Below are 24,233 nucleotides of genomic sequence, written 5' to 3' on the forward strand. Positions count from 1 at the left end.
ATATTTATCATTAATGAAATTGAGTCAGAGTATGTGGAACTTTAGTGTCTGCTTATGTCCCAATTATGTCTCGGATAACGATGAAGATCAGCGAGAGAGCGGAGCAGTGAGTGGTGCAGCAGGCGCGGAGCGGTAGGACTTTGTAGTGGGACAGTGACACCTTGTGGCCTTTCCGTTCAACAGCGGACCGACTTTCCAACTTTTACAAATTTTGAATTCATGGTTATATTCATAATTGTTACATTTTTTAATTAATTGATTTATAATAAGAGTTTTATGTTTAATTCCGAGACACGTAGGACTAAATTAAACAGTCCCTCTATTGGAGTTACCGGTGTGACTATATTTGGTTTAATATTCCCTCGTTGCTATAGGCTTTTTGGAAAAGAGCGACATGCAGGGACACCTCACGTTTGTTGCTGGCATAAGGTATTTTGAATGGTCCAGGGAAAGAACAAATAGGCTACTCAAATGATGAACTTAAAATATATGAAAATAGTAAGAATAAGAATAAGAATGAAAGGCCTACAGCCTTGCGCCTCCCAGGGGCCCTTCAAATTTGTTTTTAATTAACTTAACTGAAACTCTCTAGCTCAGTTTGCTTACAAATACATCTCAAATGATCAACCCTATAGGGTTGATCATTTGAGATGAACCAACATCGACCAAAATTCTACCATAATCACTAGTTGAATAAAGGTTGAAAAGGGATCGACGTGCCGTCGTCGGTCGCCTTCCATTCAACGTTGAATCGAACTGGAACTGTATGAGCAAACTGCCGTTGAATCGACCTAAATTCGACCATAATCACTAGTTGAATAAAGGTTGAAAAGGGATCGACGCGCCGTCGTCGTTCGCCTCCCATTCAACGTTGAATCGACGATGGACAGTATGAGCAAACTGACGTTGAATCGACGCCCGGTCTCAACGCTGATTCAACATGTTTTGGTTGAAAATGCGGAGGTTGATTCACCGTTGATTCAACGCTCTTTTGCTGTCTGGGTATATCAATTGTAGCTTTTGTTAAAATAAGAAACCTTTTACTAGGCCTATTCACCATTCTTTTTTAATTATTATTATAAGACATACAGTTTAAGTTGAAGAACTCTTATGTCAGATGATATTTTGTCAGATGTTCTTATTTTTCCGACATTATTTTATGTTGTTGATGATTTGATTTGTGTGAACGGACAGTAATGTTGAATCATGGATATTAATGTTATTTTGATTGTATTATATTATTAATTTATCTGAACCCTACCCGTGACATTCGTTAGCTAGGCCTACCTGTGCTGTATTAATGGGCTCTATATCCTACACATTGCAACCTAAAACAAACTTTTCAATTTATTTTGTTTTCCGAAGGTACATTTATTGCTTATTTGTTTTACAATACTTGCCACGGCTATATTTTGGAATATCCATAACTATTATAGCATTATCTAACAAGTCTATGGGCATCTTCCTGGGGTCCACCAGTTATCCTTGATGCTTGAATAAATGTAGTGCCAAGCAATGAACTGTTATTTATATTCATGAACACAGTAGATGGAACCTAGCCTGGCTCCGCCCGCCTAAGTACTTCCGCTCAATTTTAATTTCCCTTCAGTATACTGTACGTCTGGTTCTGCGGTATGTTAGTGGGTTTTCTCCGTCCACAGTTTGTGCGTCCAATCCACGAACAGAGGGAGTAGCTGAGAACAATGACGTTAAAGTCAGCTCTCGTTGACGAACATCATCACGCACGGTGTTTGGTTTGTTTACAGCCTGCGCGCAACGTGATTCCCGACCAAACGTAAGCGATTGGTTATGGCAGATCCAGAGTGGCACTGCAGATCCAATAGTTTTATACTTCAACAGACACCCACCTTAAAGTGAGTTAACTTTAGTTAATTGAGTGGGTCCCGAGACTCTCTGTGCAAATAAAATGAAGTAGGCTACGAGTCTGGTAGGACCAGGCTATGGAACCAACAATGGAAAGACAATTTCCATTGCATTTAACCTGTGTGACTGAGGCAAAGCTTGATGAAGGGTCAAGGCTAGAGAAGGTGGAGGTCTGGGAGGTCACTCAGCAGGATTATTCATATGAAGAGGAACATGGGCCACAAGAGAATTCAACATTGTGATTCAATGCTGCCTATCCAGGACATTCATGAATCAAGGATTTTCTGAGATTCAAAATCAATACATTATCTACTTAATGTGGATGAGTAATTATAAAAATGGGGGAGGAATGATATAAAATGCAGATATGGAAATGCACGGTAGACAACGTCGTCGTTTTCATGTTAGGAAAGTAAAAATAAAATGAGAACCTCCGTCGCCCCCTGCTGTTAGCCCCAAACAGAACCATCCAAAGTGGCCCCTGCTTCTCACTTTGCCTAGAGGCCCCTGCACGACACGCGGAGCAGCCCCATGATGATACAAAGCAATACTCAATTTACCAATGAAAAATATTGAAAGAAATATGTCTGGATTTGAAATTCATTGATACAAATATACAAATCTTTAATAGCACCGGTTTGAAATAGCCTCTATGGTTATATGCAATATATTAACCTTCATTGTTTTTTATGAAAATTGACACATTGTCTTACTCTGAACGGCGATTGAGGTTTGCGTTTACGGCCTAAGCTTTTAATTGACCTTACTTTAGAAAAGTCAAAGTTAATTGTTAGTTAGTTAGTTGATTACGTTTGTCGATCGGAGAAAATTCAAAGCACAATTGTGAGACTACAGATGGCTCTCCGATGACCCTATAGGAACCCCATAACCCACAATGCATTCGTGCCCTATCGCGCGTCGTTGCGTAATCAGACCTGTGCGTGTATGTGTTGTGGCCGTGGGGTGTGTGTGAAGAGTGAGATATTCCCCGCTGACTGACACCAGCATGGCTCCGCGATCCGCTCACTGAGCACCGCGGACGGACTCATCACGCAGCTTTCCGCAATACATCATCCAGACATTTGAATATCAAAGTTGCAAGCGTCCAACAGAGGAGCCACCAGCACACAGAAGACGCCGCAGCTCATGAAGGAGGATGGAGGTGGAGAAGAGGGCGAACGGGTACGAGTACCCCGACAGAAACAATGCGAAGTCCGTGAACGGTAGGTGAAGATCCTTCCATCTGCAGTGAGGTTTACTTCAAACACAAACACAACGCTACTTAATTTCTTTATTCAGACCACATGGCAAACTTTTAACTCGAGCCGGTTCACCGCTGCTTGAATTCATCTTTATTTGCGCTCCTTATTATTATGCTTTATTAGAAGACATGTATTTATTTATTGGAATTGACATGGGCCTGTTGCAATTTACACACACACAACTGGCTTGTTGTTGCGTTCATGCATTTCCTCTCATCGCTTTACCTTTGGTGTAAAAAATACAACGAAACAAATGACCCTTGTTACTCTAATTAACGCTTAATCCCATCTGGACCCACACTTTTATAACCACTTGATCTGAGCGCGGTTTGGTTGATGCAAAATGTTGTGGCATTTCCAACGCATAAGATCATGGTTGTTGCATACATTTAGTGGACGTTGTATGTGGTAAAGAGTATAGAGGATATATTGTGATGAGTGTGGGATTTTCTTTGCTGGGAACAGAGCAGGAATGTTTGGGCGAGGGGTGGCAGAGATCGTAAAAGCTGAACTTTTGAACTTGGCGAAGCTGTTGAGTGTAGTCACAAAATCCGGTGTTCCCAATTACGCCACAAAAACGGGGGAAGTCTCCACATTATAAAAGGGGTTTTAACATATCAAAGTTGGGTTTCTCGGTTGGATATAGCCGCTTTAAACAGCAGGCCGCCACCATCATGTCACATAAATCATAAGGGTTTGTGTAAATCAAAGAAAACGAAACGATAGATTAACGATTAACAATTTCTGATCGATTTACCTCTGTGGGATGATTATCAAATGATCCGACCTTTCCATAAACATGAACGCCTTATCTCTTCAAATATATATATATATTTTTTTAATCTTAAATTATGAAACGTTGCAGTTTCGGTCAGGCGACAACTCTGTGAGCGTGTTTTGAGATGTGGGGAAATTTCCAGATTAATGTTCTTACACTTTGGATCTTGATCTAATGGAAATTAAGGACCAGAGCTTACATAAAGGCTAAACCGAATACATGAAGGCCGTGGTGACAGAGATGTTAAGTGATGCATACCGTCGCTGGGAGAATGTCTCTTTTGTTTTGTCTTTAAATGTATTGTCAATGTCGGCCCTATTTATCCCCCGGGATTTGATCCTAAGCCCTATACCACTTAATTTAACTTAAAATACAGCATGCATTTGAATGGCCTTTTCTTCTTCCTCAAAACAAATATACATAACAAGAAGCCTCTCTTTATCATGTCATCAAAAATACCTGATGCGGATTAAAGTTACTTTATTGAAAGACAGTGGGAGGTGACATCAGTGTATGAATGTGACTGCTAGATCTGGAATCCTTGCATTCTTTGCTGCAACAGAAAGTGTGTGTGTGTGTGTGTGTGTGTGTGTGTGTGTGTGTGTGTGTGTGTGTGTGTGTGTGTGTGTGTGTGTGTGTGTGTGTGTGTGTGTGTGTGTGTGTGTGTGTGTGTGTGTGTGTGTGTGTGTGTGTGTGTGTGTGTGAAGGGTCAAAGAGAGCCCTTCCCTCCTGACCAGGTTCCCAACAGCTGTTCTAGCACGGACAGTAAAGCTTATCTGCTGGACCTTAGCTTTCCACTCAAACTCGTGGGTGTTAAACAATGGCTCCATGCCTCTGTGCTATGCCACACTTTTCCACAGCTTATTGGTGATTGCGGCCTTTATCCCGTAAACGGATTTAAAGACTAAACTCAATCTACATTGATCTATACATTGACCCCGTGGCAACAGAACTTTGGCTTTTCTGCTGTGTGGTCAATGGGGCGCTTGTTTTAATGTAATTGAACTCTGAGGGGTGGGTGCGGTGGTGGATATTTAGGGCTAAACTAGCTCCGGGGCCTGATGCTGCTTTCTGATGGGGTCCGGGAGACGATGGTTGGAGAAAGAAAGTGCTTTGTCAGGCCGGTGACGGTGATCCAGGGGCGGGCGGGCGGGGGTGGGTGGGTGGGTAAGTGGTTGGTGGTTGGCTGGGGAGAGGGTTTACAGGACTGTCCTTCCCCTAGAGGTAGAGCCGGGGGTGGGGAGGTTGTGGCTGGGGGTGGGGAGGCCGGTGCCTGGGGTGGGTAGGCCGAGTGGTGGGTGGGAGGGCCAGGATGTGGACCCCCTGTGGTGAGGCTGAATGGGGGGTTGTGGTACAGTATAGGATTTGGGTGTGGGGTGGTGGAGGAGGAGGGAAGGGGGGGGGGGGGGCACACAAACAAGCAGATGTGATCCATCATGTCTTCTTCACTTAACCCCCCACCCCTGCTTACACTCTCCTGCGTCAGCAAGACCAAGACTCTCTCTCTCTCTCTCTCTCTCTCTGTCTCTGTCTCTCATTCTTTATCTCTCGTTCTTTGTTTGTCTCGGTCTCTCCTTTCTATCTCATTATATATGCTTGTCTCTTCCTCTTTATCCCTCTGTTTCGTCTCTCTCTCCACTGATTAGGATTTCAACACCAAAGATGGTACAGGTTAAAATGATACACTGGATATTTGATTTTAAGCTATCTTATTAAACCAGCTTGTCTCTGCAATTTTGTTGATTTGATTAATAGTCTATTCATGCTGGTTGGTGTAGTCTTTGACATAATGAATGAAAAAACATGGGGAGTTATTGACACCACATTTGCCTATTTAATTTTGTAAATAAAATAATATACATTTCAGGAAGGCAAAATTGTATTCATATTTTTGTTTAAAATCAAACAGACCAACTGAGACGTAAAGAAATAGGTAGTCGTCAATGTCCTCAGCTATCAGTTTTAAACTCGTTCTTTTATCTAAACTAATGGAAAAACATATATATATAACAAACATAAAAATATTGAATAAATCAAATATATAGATTTTTGTATTCGATCTTTAAACAATCAGCCTGAAATATAAAATTATATTAATTGATTATATTGACCTAAATTCATACCAAGAACTAGACCAAGAGGGGCTAGTAGGGTAGAACCCTCTTCCCCTTATCATCTGTCTCTCTCCTCTTTGCTATATTGAGCTTTCTGTGTTCCCATTTGGACAACCCCTCTCGTGTTATGGGTTCTTAAAAATGAACTCGGAGTCCGTTAACTCGGACTAGCTGTATCGTGTTGTCTGTCGTGGAGATATGTCTGTCGTGGATGTCTGTCGTGGAGATGTTGTGTCTGGACAGACCACAGTGCAGAGATGGACATGTTTGGACATGCCAACTTGCTCCTCCACCAAGCCGTTACCTTCAGGAAAATGTACACATTAGGCTATTTGATAAATACAGTATGAATTGAAGGCATTTTCATCACTCGAATAAATAAATGGCATTATTGAAACTAGAATGCTTTAGATTGATTCATAGTCTTGTCCTCTTCCACTGCTATTAGAATGACATTTTTTTAATTTGGTAATATTATTTTCCATTTACTTCATACCTCAACACGTCTTTCTGATTTCAGTTAGGATTAGAAATAAAAGTACTTTCACAATCATGTTTATCAAAAATATTTTGGGGTAAATTATTTATATTCTATCATTTACATCCCCAATTGTTTTGCATTGAAGGGAATGAATATAAGTATAAAAAATATAAAACTTGTAAATGTATCGTTGCATTCTAAATTGTATTGATTGGCAGTAGTAGATGGACCATAAAACCAGGGTCCAGCCTTCTGACCCTGCAGAGAGGAGGGATTTGCATGGTCCTTCATCCCTCTGACCTAAGGGTTGCTAGGCAACAGGCATGGCAGTGGTCATATCTGCCTCTGTTGGAGGAGATGGCCGATCATTAGACCAGAGCCGATCCCAACACCATCACAATATAGCTTCAATGTTCTATATATAGGTGCCTATATGTTAAGGATAGGAAACATGTCGCCTAACCCTCTTATGACCTCATTACCTTTGTCACTTACCTTACCATTACCAGAAACACAGTATCCTAGCTACATGCTTGCTACGATATCCTATCATGCTGCCATTGGGCATACATCAGAAGAACAACACACTGCACTGTGGGTATTGTATCCTAACCCTTAAATAAACCGAAAATTACTCCCACAAATTTCCAAGTTGAGTTTGTTACATTTAACATTTATTTCCCCATTGGATCAATTAGTATACAAAATCATATCACAATTTGAAATGAATCCCTAGGTCGTGGTAACCGTGAGCCAGGACACATTAGTTGTGATCATGTTTTTTAGCAGTGACACAGCAAATTTATGTTACAGTTGTTTGTGTGTGAGTGTGATTGTGTTATTGGTTGTGTGGATGTGGAGTTTATTGTGTCTAATATTTTTCCTGTGTTTGGTGCTCAGATGCACATAATATTCGATAGATCTTTTATTGATTCAAGAGGAAAATGTTACAGTTGCTCAGCTCAATATATGCATTGCATATTTATATTATAATAACGTTTTTAAGTAACTGTCTGACGCTTAGTAAAATGTCTCAAGCATGTTGCATGTCATTTGGTTGAGATAAAAAGTGAAATGGTTATTCTTAGGTTGAATAAGAATCATAAATGCAGAGTTCAGTGCCACTCACTGACTTCCGGTAGTGAGAGGCACTAAAGAGTTGGAGCACCACAGGGATAAATAATTTCCTGTGGAACATCCATGCAGCCGAGAGTCTGTGGCTGAACGTACGCTTCCGTTCAGACTGCACTCTCTGGAGCAGGCGGGAGTCCTTCTCAGGGATAGAGAGGAGCTTGGACCAATTCTTCCTCTCTGGGGCCGGCCACTAGGGCTTCCAGTTCTCCCCCCGGAATAGAACCAGCCTTCCTGCTTAGTCTGTTGGGGTCCTTCTTCTCCTGCTGCCGCCCCGATCCACCACAGCATTATAGAAAGGAGCGCTGGGGCCACCACAGCCTCAGAGTGTGTATTGGATTTTATATGTATCTGGGACGTGTGTGTGTGTGTGTGTGTGTGTGTGTGTGTGTGTGTGTGTGTGTGTGTGTGTGTGTGTGTGTGTGTGTGTGTGTGTGTGTGTGTGTGTGTGTGTGTGTGTGTGTGTGTGTGTGTGTGTGTGTGTGTGTGTGTGTGTGTGTGTGTGTGCACGCTGGGAGCTACCCATGAGATGCTGCTCCTGCTACAGCATCTCTGTCCTGACCCCTGCATGACCCAGGAAGGTATTTACAACCTTCACTTGATCCCCAGCAGCCTTTCACAGCCCAGTGCTCAACTTCTGGCCACAGCCAATCAGCAGCTGGCATTTAGGGTGCTCTTGTGTGTGTGTGTGTGTGAGAGACTCGGGTCGTAAACATCCATTTTCTGCCTTTACAGTTTGTGTGTGTGTGTGTGTGAGAGAGAGGGAGAGTGTGTGTGTGTGTTAGACATTTGGCCAAGCGGTTGTGTTAGTACAGTACTATTGTCAGTACTCTGTGGTATGCCACACGTCAGTAGCCAGCCATCATAAACGTTTTCAATTTGAGTTTGAATTTGGCTGGATGACTTTATGGGCAGCTGTAAAACTCTGAACTTGGTATGTCCAGTAAACATCTCTCTTTCTGTCCCTTTCTTTGTCTCTGTATTTGCCTGTCTCTGTCTCTTGTCTCTTGGCCTGTGTGTGAGTGTGTGTGTGTGTGTGTGTGTGTGTGCGTGCGTTGCTTTTTACTTTATAGCAATTATTCTTTCAGAACAAACCAAAGCACATTATTTCACGCTGGTCCTTCACACTTATCATCACCATCAGAGGTGGTTCTCTCATTTTTATATGAGAGAAAGCTTGAGGCCGTGCTTGTGTCGTGAAGCCGATTTGGTCCTATGCGGGAGTCTGGTAGCGTGAGGGTGAGTTTGGCCCAGCAGCTGAGCTTGTAGTGTCAATCCACTGCAGGCTCCTTCACAGTCAACTGCCAAGCCCCTCCTCCTCCTCCCCCGCCCACTTGACGGCTAACTGCTAAACTATGTGGGCGGAGCCTAATCCTTCCTATGACTACTCATTACCTTAATGTACACCGCACACTGTGTGTGTGTGTGTGTGTGTGTGTGTGTGTGTGTGTGTGTGTGTGTGTGTGTGTGTGTGTGTGTGTGTGTGTGTGTGTGTGTGTGTGTGTGTGTGTGTGTGTGTGTGTGTGTGTGTGTGTGTGTGTGTGTGTGTGTGTGTGTGTGTGTGTGTCGGAGTCTCAGGAGGTCAGGCTGTGGTCACGGCCTTTCTTGTTGTCTTGTTTTGAGGAGGTGGGTGGGGGGGGAGTGTAGGCGGGGGGGGGACGGGGGTCCTCCGTCACCACAGGTTGACGGACTCAAAGGCCTCGTTTCCTTTCATCCGGTCGGGGGTCAGTGTTTTACGGCCCGGCTGAGTGGGCCCAGCTCACCGCCCCGGTCCACCAGCATCTGATAATAATCACACACCCACACACACGCGCCCGGGCGCGCAGACATCATTCCATGCAACATGCACAGAAAGGCCACTTTAAAATTATAATTTTTTTAGAAGGAAGACGACGTTCAGTAATGGCGGTTAATGTCTGCTCCTGCTCCTCTTGGAGAATACTGTATTTTCTTCTCAGTTTAGAAAGGTTTCGTTTTAGTCCGGTAGGGTTTTCCTTCGGGGGGGGGGGGGGGGCCTTCTGCTAAGCAGAGAGAGGCCGTCTGAGCGAGGGAAGATGGGTGAGGGTGGGAGGAGCGCTTGTGTATGCGAAGAGCAGAGTGCAGCTGAAATGGCAAATTTTGGAACATGCGTTTTAGTCTGTATTAGTACGCAGCGCACAAAACTGGAGCTCAGGAATGCCTTTTGGGATCGATCGAGCCAGCCATACATAGTGTGCATTCTCAAAATTGGTCCCTAGAAATCAACAGCAGTGGACGGGGATATGTTCTCCGTAGCCAGGAGGAGCGAGAATACGGGCTCGGTAGTCGGGAGGAGAGAGTGTCGGGGCTAGTGGGTAGCCAGGAGGAGAGAGTGTAGTGGGTAGCCAGGAGGAGAGAGTGTAGGTGCTAGTGGGTAGCCAGGAGGAGAGAGTGTAGGTGCTAGTGGGTATAGCCAGGAGGAGAGAGTGTAGGTGCTAGTGGGTAGCCAGGAGGAGAGAGTGTAGGTGCTAGTGGGTAGCCAGGAGGAGAGAGTGAAGGTGCTAGTGGGTAGCCAGGAGGAGAGAGTGTAGGTGCTAGTGGGTAGCCAGGAGGAGAGAATGTAGGTGCTAGTGGGTAGCCAGGAGGAGAGAGTGTAGGTGCTAGTGGGTAGCCAGGAGGAGAGAGTGTAGGTGCTAGTGGGTAGCCAGGAGGAGAGAGTGTAGGTGCTAGTGGGTAGCCAGGAGGAGAGAGTGCAGGGCCTGGTGGATTGCCCCAAGAGAGTGTGGGACTGTTGAAGGAGGGGTTCTGTTGTTGCTGAACTTGACGCTGCCTGACGGGCGCATGCTTCTGCCGGGACGCGGGGGCGGTGGCAGGGGAAGGAGAAAAGAGAAGACATTGCGGTTGTGCCGTGTTACACCACAGGGTCAGGGGTCAGGGGTCGTTCTGGGGGTCAGAGGGATGATGGTGGAGCAGCCTGTGGAGTCAACACTTGAGTTCCTACACAATCTGTCGGGGTGGTGGGGGGGGTGCTGGAGGATATGGCTAGTTGGGATCCTTGTCACCCCTAGACAGGAGGGGTTGTGGGGGGGGGTAGGGATGGAGGGGATGGAGGGGATCTCAGGCAGCAGGCTAGTGGTATTGGGTATCATCAGTGGCGGCTGGTGGTTTTTAAAGTGAGGGAGGAAGGACTGCGCGCTTGGTTGCCATTGGCCTGCTTGCACTGTTGGTGTATGGTGGCATAAGAATGTGAGACTCAAGTTGTTTGAAGGTTTTTTGGTGAACTACAAAATAGCAGGGAGGGAGTTATGTGAATACAATTTATACAAAGCCACCAGTGGCATCACTGTAATTTGAGAAGGAAAGGATGCAAAGCATATTAGTCAAATCAGGCCTACTATTGATTTGTAAAAGTAAATAAAAAATTCTGGGCCTATCCTTGGGCCTAGATCTCGACGGGTGTCTGATCTTGACACTTGTCGTGGCGTTTGGTTGCCCTATCAAGATTTTCCACATCAGTGAAACCATGAACAGCCCACGTTGGAGATTTGCTATTATTCATAAGCAAACAGGGCCAGCAATAAAGTCGATTGCTTGTAATGCTACCAGTAAGCCATGCGTACCTAGCAAACCATGTAGCACTCACAACACTGACGTTACCATTACTTCTGGTCACCTTGATTTTGGGAAGTGGTCTACCTCTTTCTTTGGTCGCTAACTTAGCACTGTAACTCAATGAATGGAATGCTTTTTTTAATAAGACGTTAACAATGTCCTCCGTTTCCAATGTTTCCATTGTGCATTTAGGATCTCGCTATCGCAGATTTCACTTGCTCTGCGTCTCTGACTGAGCACCGCGGCAATGCAGACCGGGTTTGTTATCGACAGCGTTGCCAGATTGGGCAGATTTCCCGCCGAATGATAATTTTTCCAGCCTAACATGGTTAAAAGTAGCCCAATTGGGTGGGAAATCTGACCAATCTGGCAACACTGCTCAACATCCAGGGATCCTGCTTATTGGTTCATAGCGCAGACGGATAGATTTTTGCGCGAATCAGACCCCTTAAGGTCCCACCCACTCAGAGGAGGACTTTCCTCCTCTCTCCCATTGAAACCCATGTTATCCACCGGCCGCCAGTACTTTCGGGGAAATGAATGGGAGTGAACGGAGAATGACGGAGGACCTTCCTCCCTGAAGTAATTGTCAATAGGCGATAGGGGGTGCTAATGTCCCTTTACCCAGGGAAACGAACATTATATATTCAAAGGCAATAAAGTAGTCATATTTAAGGGCATTAATTCATTACAATAGTCTGGGCATCTACATTTTTTATTCTCAACAATGTTAGGGAGGATCTTCCTCCCTCTCCTCAATGGAGAAGCCTCCACTGGGTATCATTTGAAATTGCATCGTTCTGATTTGACTTGGACGGTCTCGTTTAGTGGTAAAAGATGGTTGGTTGGACGTTCAGTCGACCTGGTAGCTCGCCTGCTGTTGGGCGAGCTACCGGCAGCAGGCAGCTCGCCCCCACCTGCTGCTGAAGGATGGGTCTTGACCTCAAACATTCCTGCAAGTTATTTGGCATTTGTCATTATGAGATATTCGGGAAAAATCAAACGTGGCCCATTGCTGAAATCACGACGAGGTGTGATCGATTTGGGTAATGGACGAGTCTTACTCATGCTTCAATACAACCATCTCCATAACTTTGTCCATGATAATTCTTTGGAATTTTTATGGGGATGTTTGGAAATTAAACCACCGTCCACAATGTTCGTTTAAGCCATGTTTGTATGAGTCACTCTTTTAATGACGAGATGGCGATTACAATTTGCTTGAGTTCTGGTTTTGAGAATCAGGACTGGGTTGTTGGTGTCCAAAACGGTGGGGAATGGAATTGGTTACTGTGTGGGGAACTGTGTAGACAAAATAATTTTCTTCGCTTAAAAACAAGTTAAATATATCTGTATCTATCCTGGTTGTGAGGTCCCTCACGTTTTATACTGAAATCGTCCTGTGTTTGCTGAGCATGGTAAAACTTATGCTGCACTTTTCATCCGTCTTTCAGAACACGTGCGCGCCACCTGGTGGTAGAGATCGATATACTGGCATGATTCGGTGTTTGACTAAATATCAAACCGGTTTCAAACATTTTATTCCGGCCCAATCCTGAATGGAACTCCACTAGAGCTGAGAAGTGACCAATGGCCGGACGATGTCCTATCGGTGCATAGATCTGCAGGAAGGAACCGCTTAGAGATGACCTCCATTTCAAGTTTAACGACGGTTGGTCATGTGTGCGACAGTGAGCAACATAGAGACATTTTTAATGGCCATGATAGGCGTGACAATCAGGCTTCCTCAACTTTGCATTTCAGGTGAGGAATAAAAAAATGTGTTAAACTGTTAGTCGCTGCAAGAGCCCTGGCAGTGTTCCTTCAGGTCCTCAAAGAACCACTCCAAGCAGCGCGCCACAACATACCGCTAGCCAGCTAAACATGACCTGCACCAGGTGGTCTTCCCCATAGACCCCCTCCATCTGTTCAAAGTGTGCCTCTCCAAGACCCCCCCCCCCCCCCACACACAACACTCATTCCTCCGTCGAGGGGGGAACAGATCAAGTGTTGCCCCAGGACACACACACACACACACACACACACACACACACACACACACACACACACACACACACACAGCTTCCAACGTAGCAGGGACAATGGCGTATCTGTTTGTTCAACGTTTCCTCCCATCCATCTCTCTGCCGACTGCCGTCACTGGGCTAGGAGGGGGGGGGGGGGGAGCGGGTCTGATCGATTGGTGAGATTTGACATGGCTCACATCCCACCAGTACTGTATTATCTAACTGTAGGGGGGGGGCGCATGTTGTTGTTGTTGAATCGCGTCGTCAGCACGTCCGTCATGGAGACTCGGTTGCTGACTCATCACTCACCTGCTCTGTCATGAACCCCTTCCTTTTTAGGTCCTGTTCTTCCCCTCCTCCCCCGCCTTCCCCCTCGCTCTTCTTTACCCCCGCTGCACCACCATACACCACCTCTCCACCATCCCCCAACGTCTTCCCAAATTTGGGACAGGGTTTTATAGATGGGTCAGCGGGAGAGGGAGAGAGAGGCATGAAGGAAGAGAAGGATGCATGGATGGATAGAAAAGTGAATGGAGAGGAGGAACAGGGAGAGGGAAGGATGGATGAGGGAGGGAGGGAGGGGGGGGGATGAGAGGGGGAGGGGGAGGGGGAGGGGGGGGGATGGATGAGAGGGGGAGGAGTTGGCCGCGTGGCGGGAAGGTAGACGGTGGCCACTGGCCAGCCGCCAGTGCTACTCGGGTGGCGGGGAGACGTGCCCCTCGGCTGGCCAAGCGGAACCCTGGCCATCTGGGGTGTAGGGGCCTGGACCCCCTCGTACTGGGGGGCTTGGGGTCCGGGCTGGGGGCGGCGGGAGGGCGGGGGTCCGGGTTGGTTCTGGTGGGGAGCAGTTGGGAGTGACACACGAGGCGATGTAAATGGCCTTGGGGACGAGGGGAGGGGGGGGGGGTGCGTATCATTCACATGCTGTACTTTGAAAGAGAACGGGGTATGTTGCATGCACATTAATCACCCGCTGCACGGTGGGTCCGTGGAGCTAACCGCCGCAGCCACCGAGGCTCCACTCTCCATGGAGAACATGATCTCCACGCCGCCGTCTCTATGGAGCATCGCTGGCCTCTGTCTGGTCCCACGCCCCCCCTTACAAGCACCCACCAATCGCTGACCTATAGAAAGTCAGTACACATCTATACAACGTGTATAAGCGCTGTCGAGATTTCAACGCGACATCGAGAAGAGTTTGTTTACACACTCTCTGTTTACATAGCTGTAAATAGAAGCAAGCCTGTTTGAATCCTGATTAGTAAACCAAATTATTTAGCTTTTTCCTTTAGTGTTATGTGCAGATTTCTGCATTGTGTAAAGAGTCGGGAAGTCCAGCATTGAATCGTAGTTGAATCGGTATGTGTGCATGGGTAAACCTGCACGGAAACAAGCATCATACCCTCTAGTAACGTACGGTCCGTCTTTAGCCTTTCAGATGCCGGACACTAGTTTGTTCATTTATTCTTCAACGCACGCGCATGAACAGGTGAACTGGGAATAATTGAATGCGCCGCGATGATGGGCATGTTGGCCGTGGCTGGCGTTGCACACCTGCGTCCCAGACACCCCAGCGGCGTTGACACATGCAGCCGCATCGCGCGCGGTCTGGGTGGTGTGTTGATGATGAGGCGACTGTGTCGGAGCGGGGGGGGGGGGGGGGGGGCTGAGGATTTAAAGGTCATAGGTTAAAGATGCACACAAAGACCGAGAGCGGAGGAGGAGTGTGCCCTGGGCTGGGAGTGCTCGCTAGGCTGCAGGGACAGCAGCAGAGACCACACACTGAAGCAAAGAGGGAGAGAGAGAGAGAGAGAGATCCTTTCTCCTCCTCCTCTCTGCTCCTTGGGTCTATTGTCTACTAACACCTCCTGGCTCTCCTGCGCCTTCTCCTGTTACTCCTGGTCGTGTTTGGGAGGGGTCTGAAAAAAGGCTTAATGGGATATAAAAGAAGAGATATGTACAGTGGAGGTAAGTGTGGATAAAAACTGGATATATATATACCAAAAGTTCTCCTACGGAACCATGTTAAAAGAATAAATGTGGTTCTTCACTTTGATCACAACGCTACCGTAGTGTTTGTGTGTGTCAGGCTGATGCGTATTCTGATTGGGGAAGTGTCATCAATTATTATTGATAAGGCATTCAGCCTGCAATTACTGGCCGCCTTGACATGAAATGAAGATATCCTCCTTGTTGTCATGGAGATGAGTATTTTGAGCAGATGAGGCCTAAAAGGTTTCACATTATCATGTTTTTTTCTATTGGGCAAGAGCTGAAAGACATCAGCGTTTGTTTGATATCCGAGTGATTTGTTTATGAAATGTACAGTGTCTTCATTCTGTTGATTCGATTCCTGTGGTAAGGCAAGTGTTTGCTGTGTGATTTAAGATGAAATCGAAATTATAGTAACAAAATGACTTCAAATGTATTTGTATGTTTATGTATAACATATAAAGACGTCTTATATCTTTAAAGGTCTTGCTAAAAGCAGTTATTGGAGATATATTTATTTAATTTAATATTATATTTTTTGGGGGGTACAAAAGCAGCAGTACGTTGTTACTATTAGCGATTTGGAAGTGGTAAAGGCAGGTATATGAAATATGGTGAGAAGTGTGTGTGTTAATACCAGGGACTGGAAGGATCTTGGTTAATGTAGTGATCGGAAAAGTGATCATTGGATCTCTGCCTGAATGCCGCTCCATAAGGCGTGCGCGTGCTTCAGTGCACGTGGACCGTGCACTACCCTGAGCTAGCTCCTTGGGGCACACGTGCTGTCCTGTGGGGCATGTTGGTCCGTGAATGGGGCACGTGCCTTTGAACACATTGTGTGTGTGTGTGTGTGTGTGTGTGTGTGTGTATGCTCTAGGGAGAACATATGCCACTGTTGACCGGGGGGTTCGGGGGAGGGCTGGGTTGGCGTGTGTCGGGTCAGGGGGTGTCCAGCTGTTGATAGCAGGGTGGTACTCTGGGTTGGGGCGGGGGGGGGGCGGGGGGGCGGTGGGGCGAGCGGTCTTCAGATCTGTGTGGATGTCTGTATGATGGAGCTTATTGTGTGTGTGTGTGTGTGTGTGTGTGTAAAAGAGTCTGTAAGTGGCTGTGTGTGAGAGAGAGATTTGAAAGGGTGTGTGTGTGTGTGTGTGTGTGTGTGTGTGTGTGTGTGTGTGTGTGTGTGTGTGTGTGTGTGTGTGTGTGTGTGTGTGTGTGTGTGTGTGTGTGTGTGTGTGTGTGTGTGTGTGTGTGGTGCAGATGGCGTGGAGATGATGGCGTTGGGCTTCCTTACACCAGGCACACGCCGGAGACAAAGGGGAGGGTATACTGTGCTATGGCGGGGGCGGTCAACACAAGGGGGGGGGGGGGTAATTCTATTGATCAAAAGAAGCTCATACATCAACTATTGGTCATGCATCAAGTATTGGTCGTTCATCCTCAAAGAGTCTTAAAGAATGAAGCCTTTTGTAAAGAATTATTCCGTTCTACAGGATTTAATCTATTTCTAATTAGTTCTCCCTTTTGATAAATTCACACGGAAGGACTGATCTTAATTATTCACGTATTATCATCTCGTGTTATAGCTATATCGTTTGTTATTCCAATACAATTAACATTATACTTACTATTCTGGAAGTAAATCTGTGCCATCGGATTTTGTAACTAAAAAGCGATTGAATTCTAAGCACTGAAAATTTTTGCATTGAAATAACGTATCTTTTTTTTTTTGCCTCTGAATACAACTCTTTACAATTTTCAACAAATCATTTTCAGCTTTTATTTTGCAATGTCAAAAAATATTTTCAACGTCAAAATGCAAAATTCAACGTAGGAAATTCAGTGTCGATATCCGGGGACCCTAGGAAGAGCAATCCATCCTAGATGCTAGATCGCAGTCAAGCAAGGAGAGCGGGAATAAGAGCGTCACTCGCTGGTTCTTTCTTACAAACGTTAGGTCTAAACAGCATTTTACACAGTAGCCTATAATAGGAAATGCTCAAAGGTAAATCAACGTCATTAAACACTGACTGTAGCTTTTTATGGGGAGAGACGGTGGTGGACCTTACTAAACACCCTATCCATTGTATCGGTCTTTAAGATGTTGATATAATATAATGTAATAATATAATGTATTTATTAAGCACATTTAATATCAAGGTGAGGGGGGGGGGGGGATCATATATTTTATTCATATTTTTGTTGTAATGCACACCGTTTTTGTGTTTTTTCTGCGTTATGAAATAAACAATGAACTAACGCTTGTATGTGAACTGTGTGTGAGATTGCACTGACCTGGCTGGATTTACATGCAGCGTAAGGGTAATTGTTTTGGGTTAAGGAGCCCAATTCATTAGGGCACCAATTTGGGGTGGTTTGAGGTCCCTTTGCCTACATTTGGGGTGATGCTGGGGCGATCAGAAGCCCACTGTGGAACGAGAGCACAGAGCCGACAGTATTGGGCAACTTAAGCGGCAGCAGCTTATAGTTCCAGTGGAAGGAAGGCGTGCCTCGGGAAGAAGCCCCCGACAGCAAGCCGCTTTTAATTTTTCATCCTCGTATCTGTAGCATGTCACACGGAATACTGTTGGCTCTGTGCGCTCGTGGCGCTCTTATGCCACCACAGAGGCATATCAACCGTTTTGCTCCAGCCACTTAACGTGCGCCCGGTGTCACAAACGAATACCCCCAGTCTGAGTGATTGATGACGATACAAACGTTAAGCTTGTGCATGTTTCCGCACGTCAAGGACTTCCTGCATGTCTACGCTTCAAACTCGTACATGTTGCAAAGAAAAAAATGTGATGAAAAAATGTGCAACAGTGCCCCCTGGGGTCACACTTTTCAGTGGGAAGCAGAATTCTGTGTAACACCCGCTTGCTCTCCTTGCTTGACCGCTATCTAGCATCTAGGATCGATTGCTCTTCCTTGGGTCCCGTGAATTTTGCAGCTGACTTTGCCATGTTGAATTTGGAAACATTGAAAATATCTAAGTTGAATTTTTTAACACTGCTTATTGATTTAGAATTTTTTTAACATTGAAAAATAAAGCTGAAAATGATTTATTGAAAATTTTACGAGTTAAATTCAGGGGCAATAAATCCAGATATGTTATTTCAATGCATAAATATTCAGTGCTTGGAATTCAATGGCTTTTTATTTTCAAAATCTGATGGCACAGATTTACTTCAATATAATACACATCAATATAATACACCGTCCTTCGGAGGAGACGTAAAACCGAGGTCCTGACTCACTGAGGTCATAAAAGATCCCAGGGCACTTATCGCAAAGAGTAGGGGTTCCCCCGGTGTCCTGGCCCAACCAGGCTCATTCAATCTGGCCCCCTAATCATCCCCCTGTATAATTGGCTGACTCATTAATTCCCTCACCCTCCACCTCGAGCTGGTGTGTGGTGAGCGTTCTGGCGCAGATTGGCTGCCGTGAATCACCCCTAGTGGGTGCTACACACTGGTGGTGGTGAGTGAGGTCCCCCCCCTTCAATGTAAAGCGTCTTTGAGTGTCTAGGAAAAAGCGCTATATAAATTCAATGCATTATTATTATTATTATTATCAAGGTATTTTTGAGGGATAGAGAGGTACCCACCTGTGTGTGTGTGTGTGTGTGTGTGTGTGTGTGTGTGTGTGTGTGTGTGTGTGTGTGTGTGTGTGTGTGTGTGTGTGTGTGTGTGTGTGTGTGTGTGTGTGTGTGTGTGTGTGTGTGTGTGTGTGTGTGTACGTGTTTTCAGATTTTCCTAATGTGTGTATTGTTTCTTGCAGGTTTCTACGGTGACCATGCACTAGAAGGGGAGCAGAATGACAGCTTGGGTGAGTTCAAATAACTTTCTCACAATTCGTTTTCATCCATCATGAGATTAGTGAGGGGTATATATATATATCATATCAGCAATTTTTCAGTCAATAATACCTACCTAATTAAACAGTCATTGAAGAATCAATTTTGTTGAAACATTATGTAGAAATTAGGAGAAATGCAAACGTCTATCTGCATCATGCATTCAATTAATAACATCACGCAATCAGGCAATTCAAATCAATTTCAAGATATCTCTTTAATGTTGTTAGAAACAAACAGGGCTGCCTTCGATCACATGGGATTTAAATGTAAAACTGATGGGTTTCTGTTGCACCGGAAGGGGTTCTTATAAATATGTTATGGTTGGCAGGGCTAAAAACTTCTAAGCAAAGCCTGCCCTCTAGCGGAACAATTGTGTATTGCACACTGAGACAATGCAGTTACATTTATTTTAAATCCACAAGAGGGCAGTATTATTCAACGATAGCGCCCGGGTAATCTTTGGCTCCTCAACATCAAGAGCAAACCAGCGCAATTATATGGATACGCCTAGTATAACATGTAGAAATGGCGGCTAAATGAAGTCACTAAATGTAGTGAGTTAACTGTCTCCAAATTGCTACCCTGGCACAACCAAAGGCACAAATTCTTCCTCTGTTACCTTCTTCAAAATTCAAGACTCTTGGATGCACACAAATACATAATTTAACATAATAACATAATAAATGAATTTTACATAACGGGTCTACTTTCGGTAATATGCTGTAGGTTGTTGGCTTTTTTTGTGTGCCACTATGAGCAATGATACATTCCATAGGTTGCTTATGAATTTTTCATATTGCATGGTCTCTATATGCAGAGCCTCTATAGCAGTGAATCCTGGCACTAGTGGCCACGTTTTGATTTTGAAAATGGAAAGTTCAACCTGGCCTTCTCCAATCAGAAGAGAGGAGTAGGTATTAGGCAGCCAGGAAGTGATGGTGTCAAAAAGGAAGTTCCGGTGGCCAGAGAGGATGTTGTCATGCGAAAGACAGAAAGTTGGGAGCATCAGACCTGGAGAGAAAGTGGTGGTTGCAAAATAGGAAGAGGAAGGGCTGGTCTTCAGACAGGAAATGCTGGGACTCCGACAGGAAGTTAAGCTGGTAAGCGATGAAGAGGTCTGGGTCCAACAGGAATGAGGAGGATTTGGAGAGGAAATGTAGTCGGCTAGGGAGGCTGTTGTGGGGGTCAGACAGGAAGAAGATGTGGTTGGGGTCATGCAGGAATTGGTCGGGGGGGGGGGGTTTGGTCCAATGTTAAGGTCCAGGTTCAGGCTCAGGTCGCCAGCGACCGCCCTCGGCCCGGTGCCAGGTGGCGTCGCACTCTGGGGTCAGAGGTCACATTCAGTTCAGTTCAGAAACTGCCAACACACCCATGCTGACCTCACCATGACTCCTCTCTGACCTCTCTCACACACACACACACACACACACACACACACACACACACACACACACACACACACACACACACACACACACACACACACACACACACACACACACACACACACACACACACACACACACACACACACACACACCTGAAAGGCCATCCCGGGCCTCTATAAACCTTGGGTGGAGTGTGGGGGAGGAGAAGCTATTAAATGTGTGCACGTAAAGAAAGAGCTGGATTGTTGCTGGGCTCAGGATGAGCTGTGGATTTATGGAGCTGAGGGGCCAATGAGCTGTAAACATGAGGGGGTGGCCTGACCAGCACTCTCTCTCTCTCTCCCTGCCTCTGTCTCTCAACCTCTCTCTCTCGTTTGGTCACTCTTTCTCTTTCTTTCTCTCTGACTGTCTGTCTGATCCGTCTCTCACCCCTCAGCAGAGATGTCCTGGTACACACAGTGGGCAAGGGTGACGCTAAGGTCAAGGGATAGTGTGTGTATGTGTAGTGTTTCTCGGGGCTTGTAAAATCTTCAGAGGAGTGGGAATGTCCAACAGCCCCATTCAGAGGGTCAAATCCGGGTCAGGGGCCAAATAGTGGAGTTGGCAACAGCTGGTTTTTAGAGCTGGGCCCCGGGTGGCTCTTGTAGGAGCAAGATGGCCGCCTCCTGGCCCTCAGTGATCCAATCAAAAACGCAAAGTAATAATCACTTGATTCAGGTTCATCTCTGTCTCTGCGTGAAGGTGGCCTGTGAAGTCCTTTTAGACTCTAAATCAAGTTAAGGGCTACACAAAAAATTGACTAAAGCTTGAAAGAAATCAATGTATATATGAGAGGTTTATTTTTGTTGGTTTTGCAAAGCTATTAGGCAATGAGATAATGGTGTTTATCAAAGATATTACTGGTACCTATAGCATTAGTTATGTTTTGATTAACGAAAACCTGATTAAGAATAAACTAATGTTAATATGACATATTTATTTTAAATCTTAAAACGTTGAGTGGAATTTCTTTAGTGATGGCTGTATTGGGACCATAACCCAAATATCATTGTCTGGTTCACATGATCATTTGAGAAGGCTGTGTACTGTTTGGAAGGGCTAACTAATCAGTGATGGGCAGGTCATCCAAGGGTTTCGGTTCCCACCTCTGTACTCCAGTCAATCATTCACTAACACCCCCCCCCCCCCCCCCCCCCCCCCCTCTTCGTTTTCTCAGTGCACTCACATTTTTTTTAATCTTTATTACAGTTGCAGCACATATCAGTTTAACAAATCATGCCACTTTTGTTAAGTATGCTCTTAAGTATACTCTTGGATAATTATTTTTATTTTTTTCTTAATGTGATCGTGTTGGGGGTTCAAAATAAGAATTCATGGTAAATATAAGTGAGTTCATAGTAATGTGGATGCATTGACTGATCATCCTATGTTGATTTCAGTAAGGTTACTTTTATGAACAGAAAACTGATTGGTAACCAAATGTCCAGAGATTATCTGTAAACTGTATGAAAATAGCAATTACATTAAATCGTTGAAATTACAGCACAAAACGGGTTTAATAAATCTTTATTGAGTTTAGATTCCGAAATTTATAACATTGACGAAATGAAAAAGAAAAAAGAAAAAAAATCGACGTCTTGTTCCATGTAATGTTTGGTAATTGCCACACGGGGGAAGCAGAGTCCCCCTGTGAGTTCGCGCCAGCGCTCCTTAGTTCTCATCTCTGCCTGGACCGAATGATCTCTGGCCCATATGGAACCACTTGGAACAAATCTGGCCACTTGGAGTGTGTGTGTGTGTGTGTGTGTGTGTGTGTGTGTGTGTGTGTGTGTGTGTGTGTGTGTGTGTGTGTGTGTGTGTGTGTGTGTGTGTGTGTGTGTGTGTGTGTGTGTGTGTGTGTGTGTGTGTGTGTGTGTGTGTGTGTGTGTGTGTGTGTGTGTGTGTGTGTCCTCCTAAAGTCAATCCTTTTTCCTTGGTTTGTTATCCTGAGTTTGTGGCCTTATCCCACAAATTTCATACCAATAAATAAAATGAGCGAGAGAAAAGGTAGAGAGAGCATCTTGCTCTACTCTAACTCTCCCCCACATGGGTGTCCGCCATCTTAGCTCTCCAGCGATGGCGGGGAGCGATGCGGAGCCTCAGAGTGTTTTGTGCGTTGACCTGAACCGCTCGCTTGTCATTTTAGCTTTAAATAAATTATGATTAGCCTAGATTCTTTTTCCATTTTTTTTCCGCCTCTCTCGCTTGATGCGACTCGCTGTGGCGTTGGGCTGGTTGGAGGGGGGGGGGGGGGGGGGGGGGATGCGTTGAGGCGGGGGAGGAGGGCGCGGTTTTGGTCGGGGTTACGCGGGAGGGGGCTGGCCCGGGGAGTGTTTCCAGGTCGTGGAGAAGTGGGTCACGCTGTTCCTTGTGTCAGGAACGATAACTTCACGATGACAACGCAGTGCTCCGCAGGCGTAAACAAGCAATGTCTCTTCGTGTTCAGCTATAGACTTTACAATACAAAGCTGTATGGAACTTTACATATTACAATACATTTTGACCTCCACAAGCCCTGGATCTAGCTATACACTTTACGATATAATTATATAGAACTGTGTACACTCTACAATCCATTTTTACATACAAACCCTGGTTCCTCGCATACAGCTATACACACTTGTATATAACTATACACTTGACTATACATATAACTGTACTATAAATCTTTATGGAACACGTATAACTAAACAAGTCCTCTGTCTTATATGCAGCGATACTTAACAATGATTTCAATTTCAAAAATATACTGTACACAAAAGTATACATTTAACTATATATTAAACTATGCACTAGCTCTGTTCAAAACATATTATTTGGTCGTTGGTTGGAGCGTAACGATTAAAAGACGTTGACTTTCAGTCAATGTACTTTCTCCCTGCCCTAGTGGAAGAACAGAACAAGTGTTACATCTGGCCGGGGCACGCCAGTGTGTCTGAAATCTCCCAACATGTTACCTTAACCTAAACGGCCAATTACTGCGCAATCTGTTCCATATGTGGAAGCCTCAAACTATTACACACCGACCAACAAGGAACTTGGCCTGTTGGGGGTCCTGGAATTAATTATACTTCAAACAGACAAGAACGCTTTATTGATATTTTGGGGGTGTGTTTAAATACTTTAAACCCTTTCTAACCAAAACCGTCTTTTATTTGTATATATTTCTATAGTTATAAATATGGTTGAACAGTTCAGGCCAGAGCAACAATTCATGTGGGCTCTGAATGCATGAAAAAAAAGAAAAGATTTGTGTTAACATTCATTTGTGGTTTCTCGGTTTATTTAATTAAAAAATGGATATGACGACGATAAGCCAGATGGTTTTTACCTCTGCATACAAAGCTGTGTATATAATAAAGCCGAATAAAGCCAATATCTGTATATAATAGTCAAATGGTTGTGATACCACAATGTGCTAAGATCAGGCATCTTTTTTTCTGCCGTACTTTATTTCAATAGATGCTGCCTGACCTATACTCCAACGACCCTCCCTTAACCAGCCTCGGGTCAAAGTCAATACAGACTTTGACCCTATTAACCAACCTGTTTGGTTACACCATAAGTAGAACCAGCATGGATAGGTGAACTACGGGTTCAGATCTGATGGTGTTTTCAGGGGAGAGAGTTTAATGTGTTTGTAGTATCCTGAGTGAGGTAGCATCGTGGGTGCTTTAAAGGCGTGTAAATGTAGAAAGTGCTGCGATGGAA

At 45.0% G+C, this 24,233-nt stretch overlaps 1 protein-coding gene across 1 annotated transcript in view; it reads left to right on the forward strand.

Moving 5' to 3' along the window:
• Positions 1 to 2,812: 2,812 nt before the first annotated feature.
• The window catches only part of nr6a1a (nuclear receptor subfamily 6, group A, member 1a), a 71,070-nt gene continuing 49,649 nt past the window's right edge, over positions 2,813 to 24,233 (forward strand). Inside the window, exons 1-2 of the mRNA XM_056591492.1 lie at positions 2,813 to 3,107; positions 19,017 to 19,064. Coding sequence (XP_056447467.1) covers positions 3,041 to 3,107; positions 19,017 to 19,064 — 115 coding nt within the window. The 5' untranslated portion in view covers positions 2,813 to 3,040. The remainder of the gene's footprint in view (positions 3,108 to 19,016; positions 19,065 to 24,233) is intronic.

This window comes from Gadus chalcogrammus, chromosome 6, assembly GCF_026213295.1.
Source record: "Gadus chalcogrammus isolate NIFS_2021 chromosome 6, NIFS_Gcha_1.0, whole genome shotgun sequence".
NCBI classification, from domain to species: domain Eukaryota; kingdom Metazoa; phylum Chordata; class Actinopteri; order Gadiformes; family Gadidae; genus Gadus; species Gadus chalcogrammus.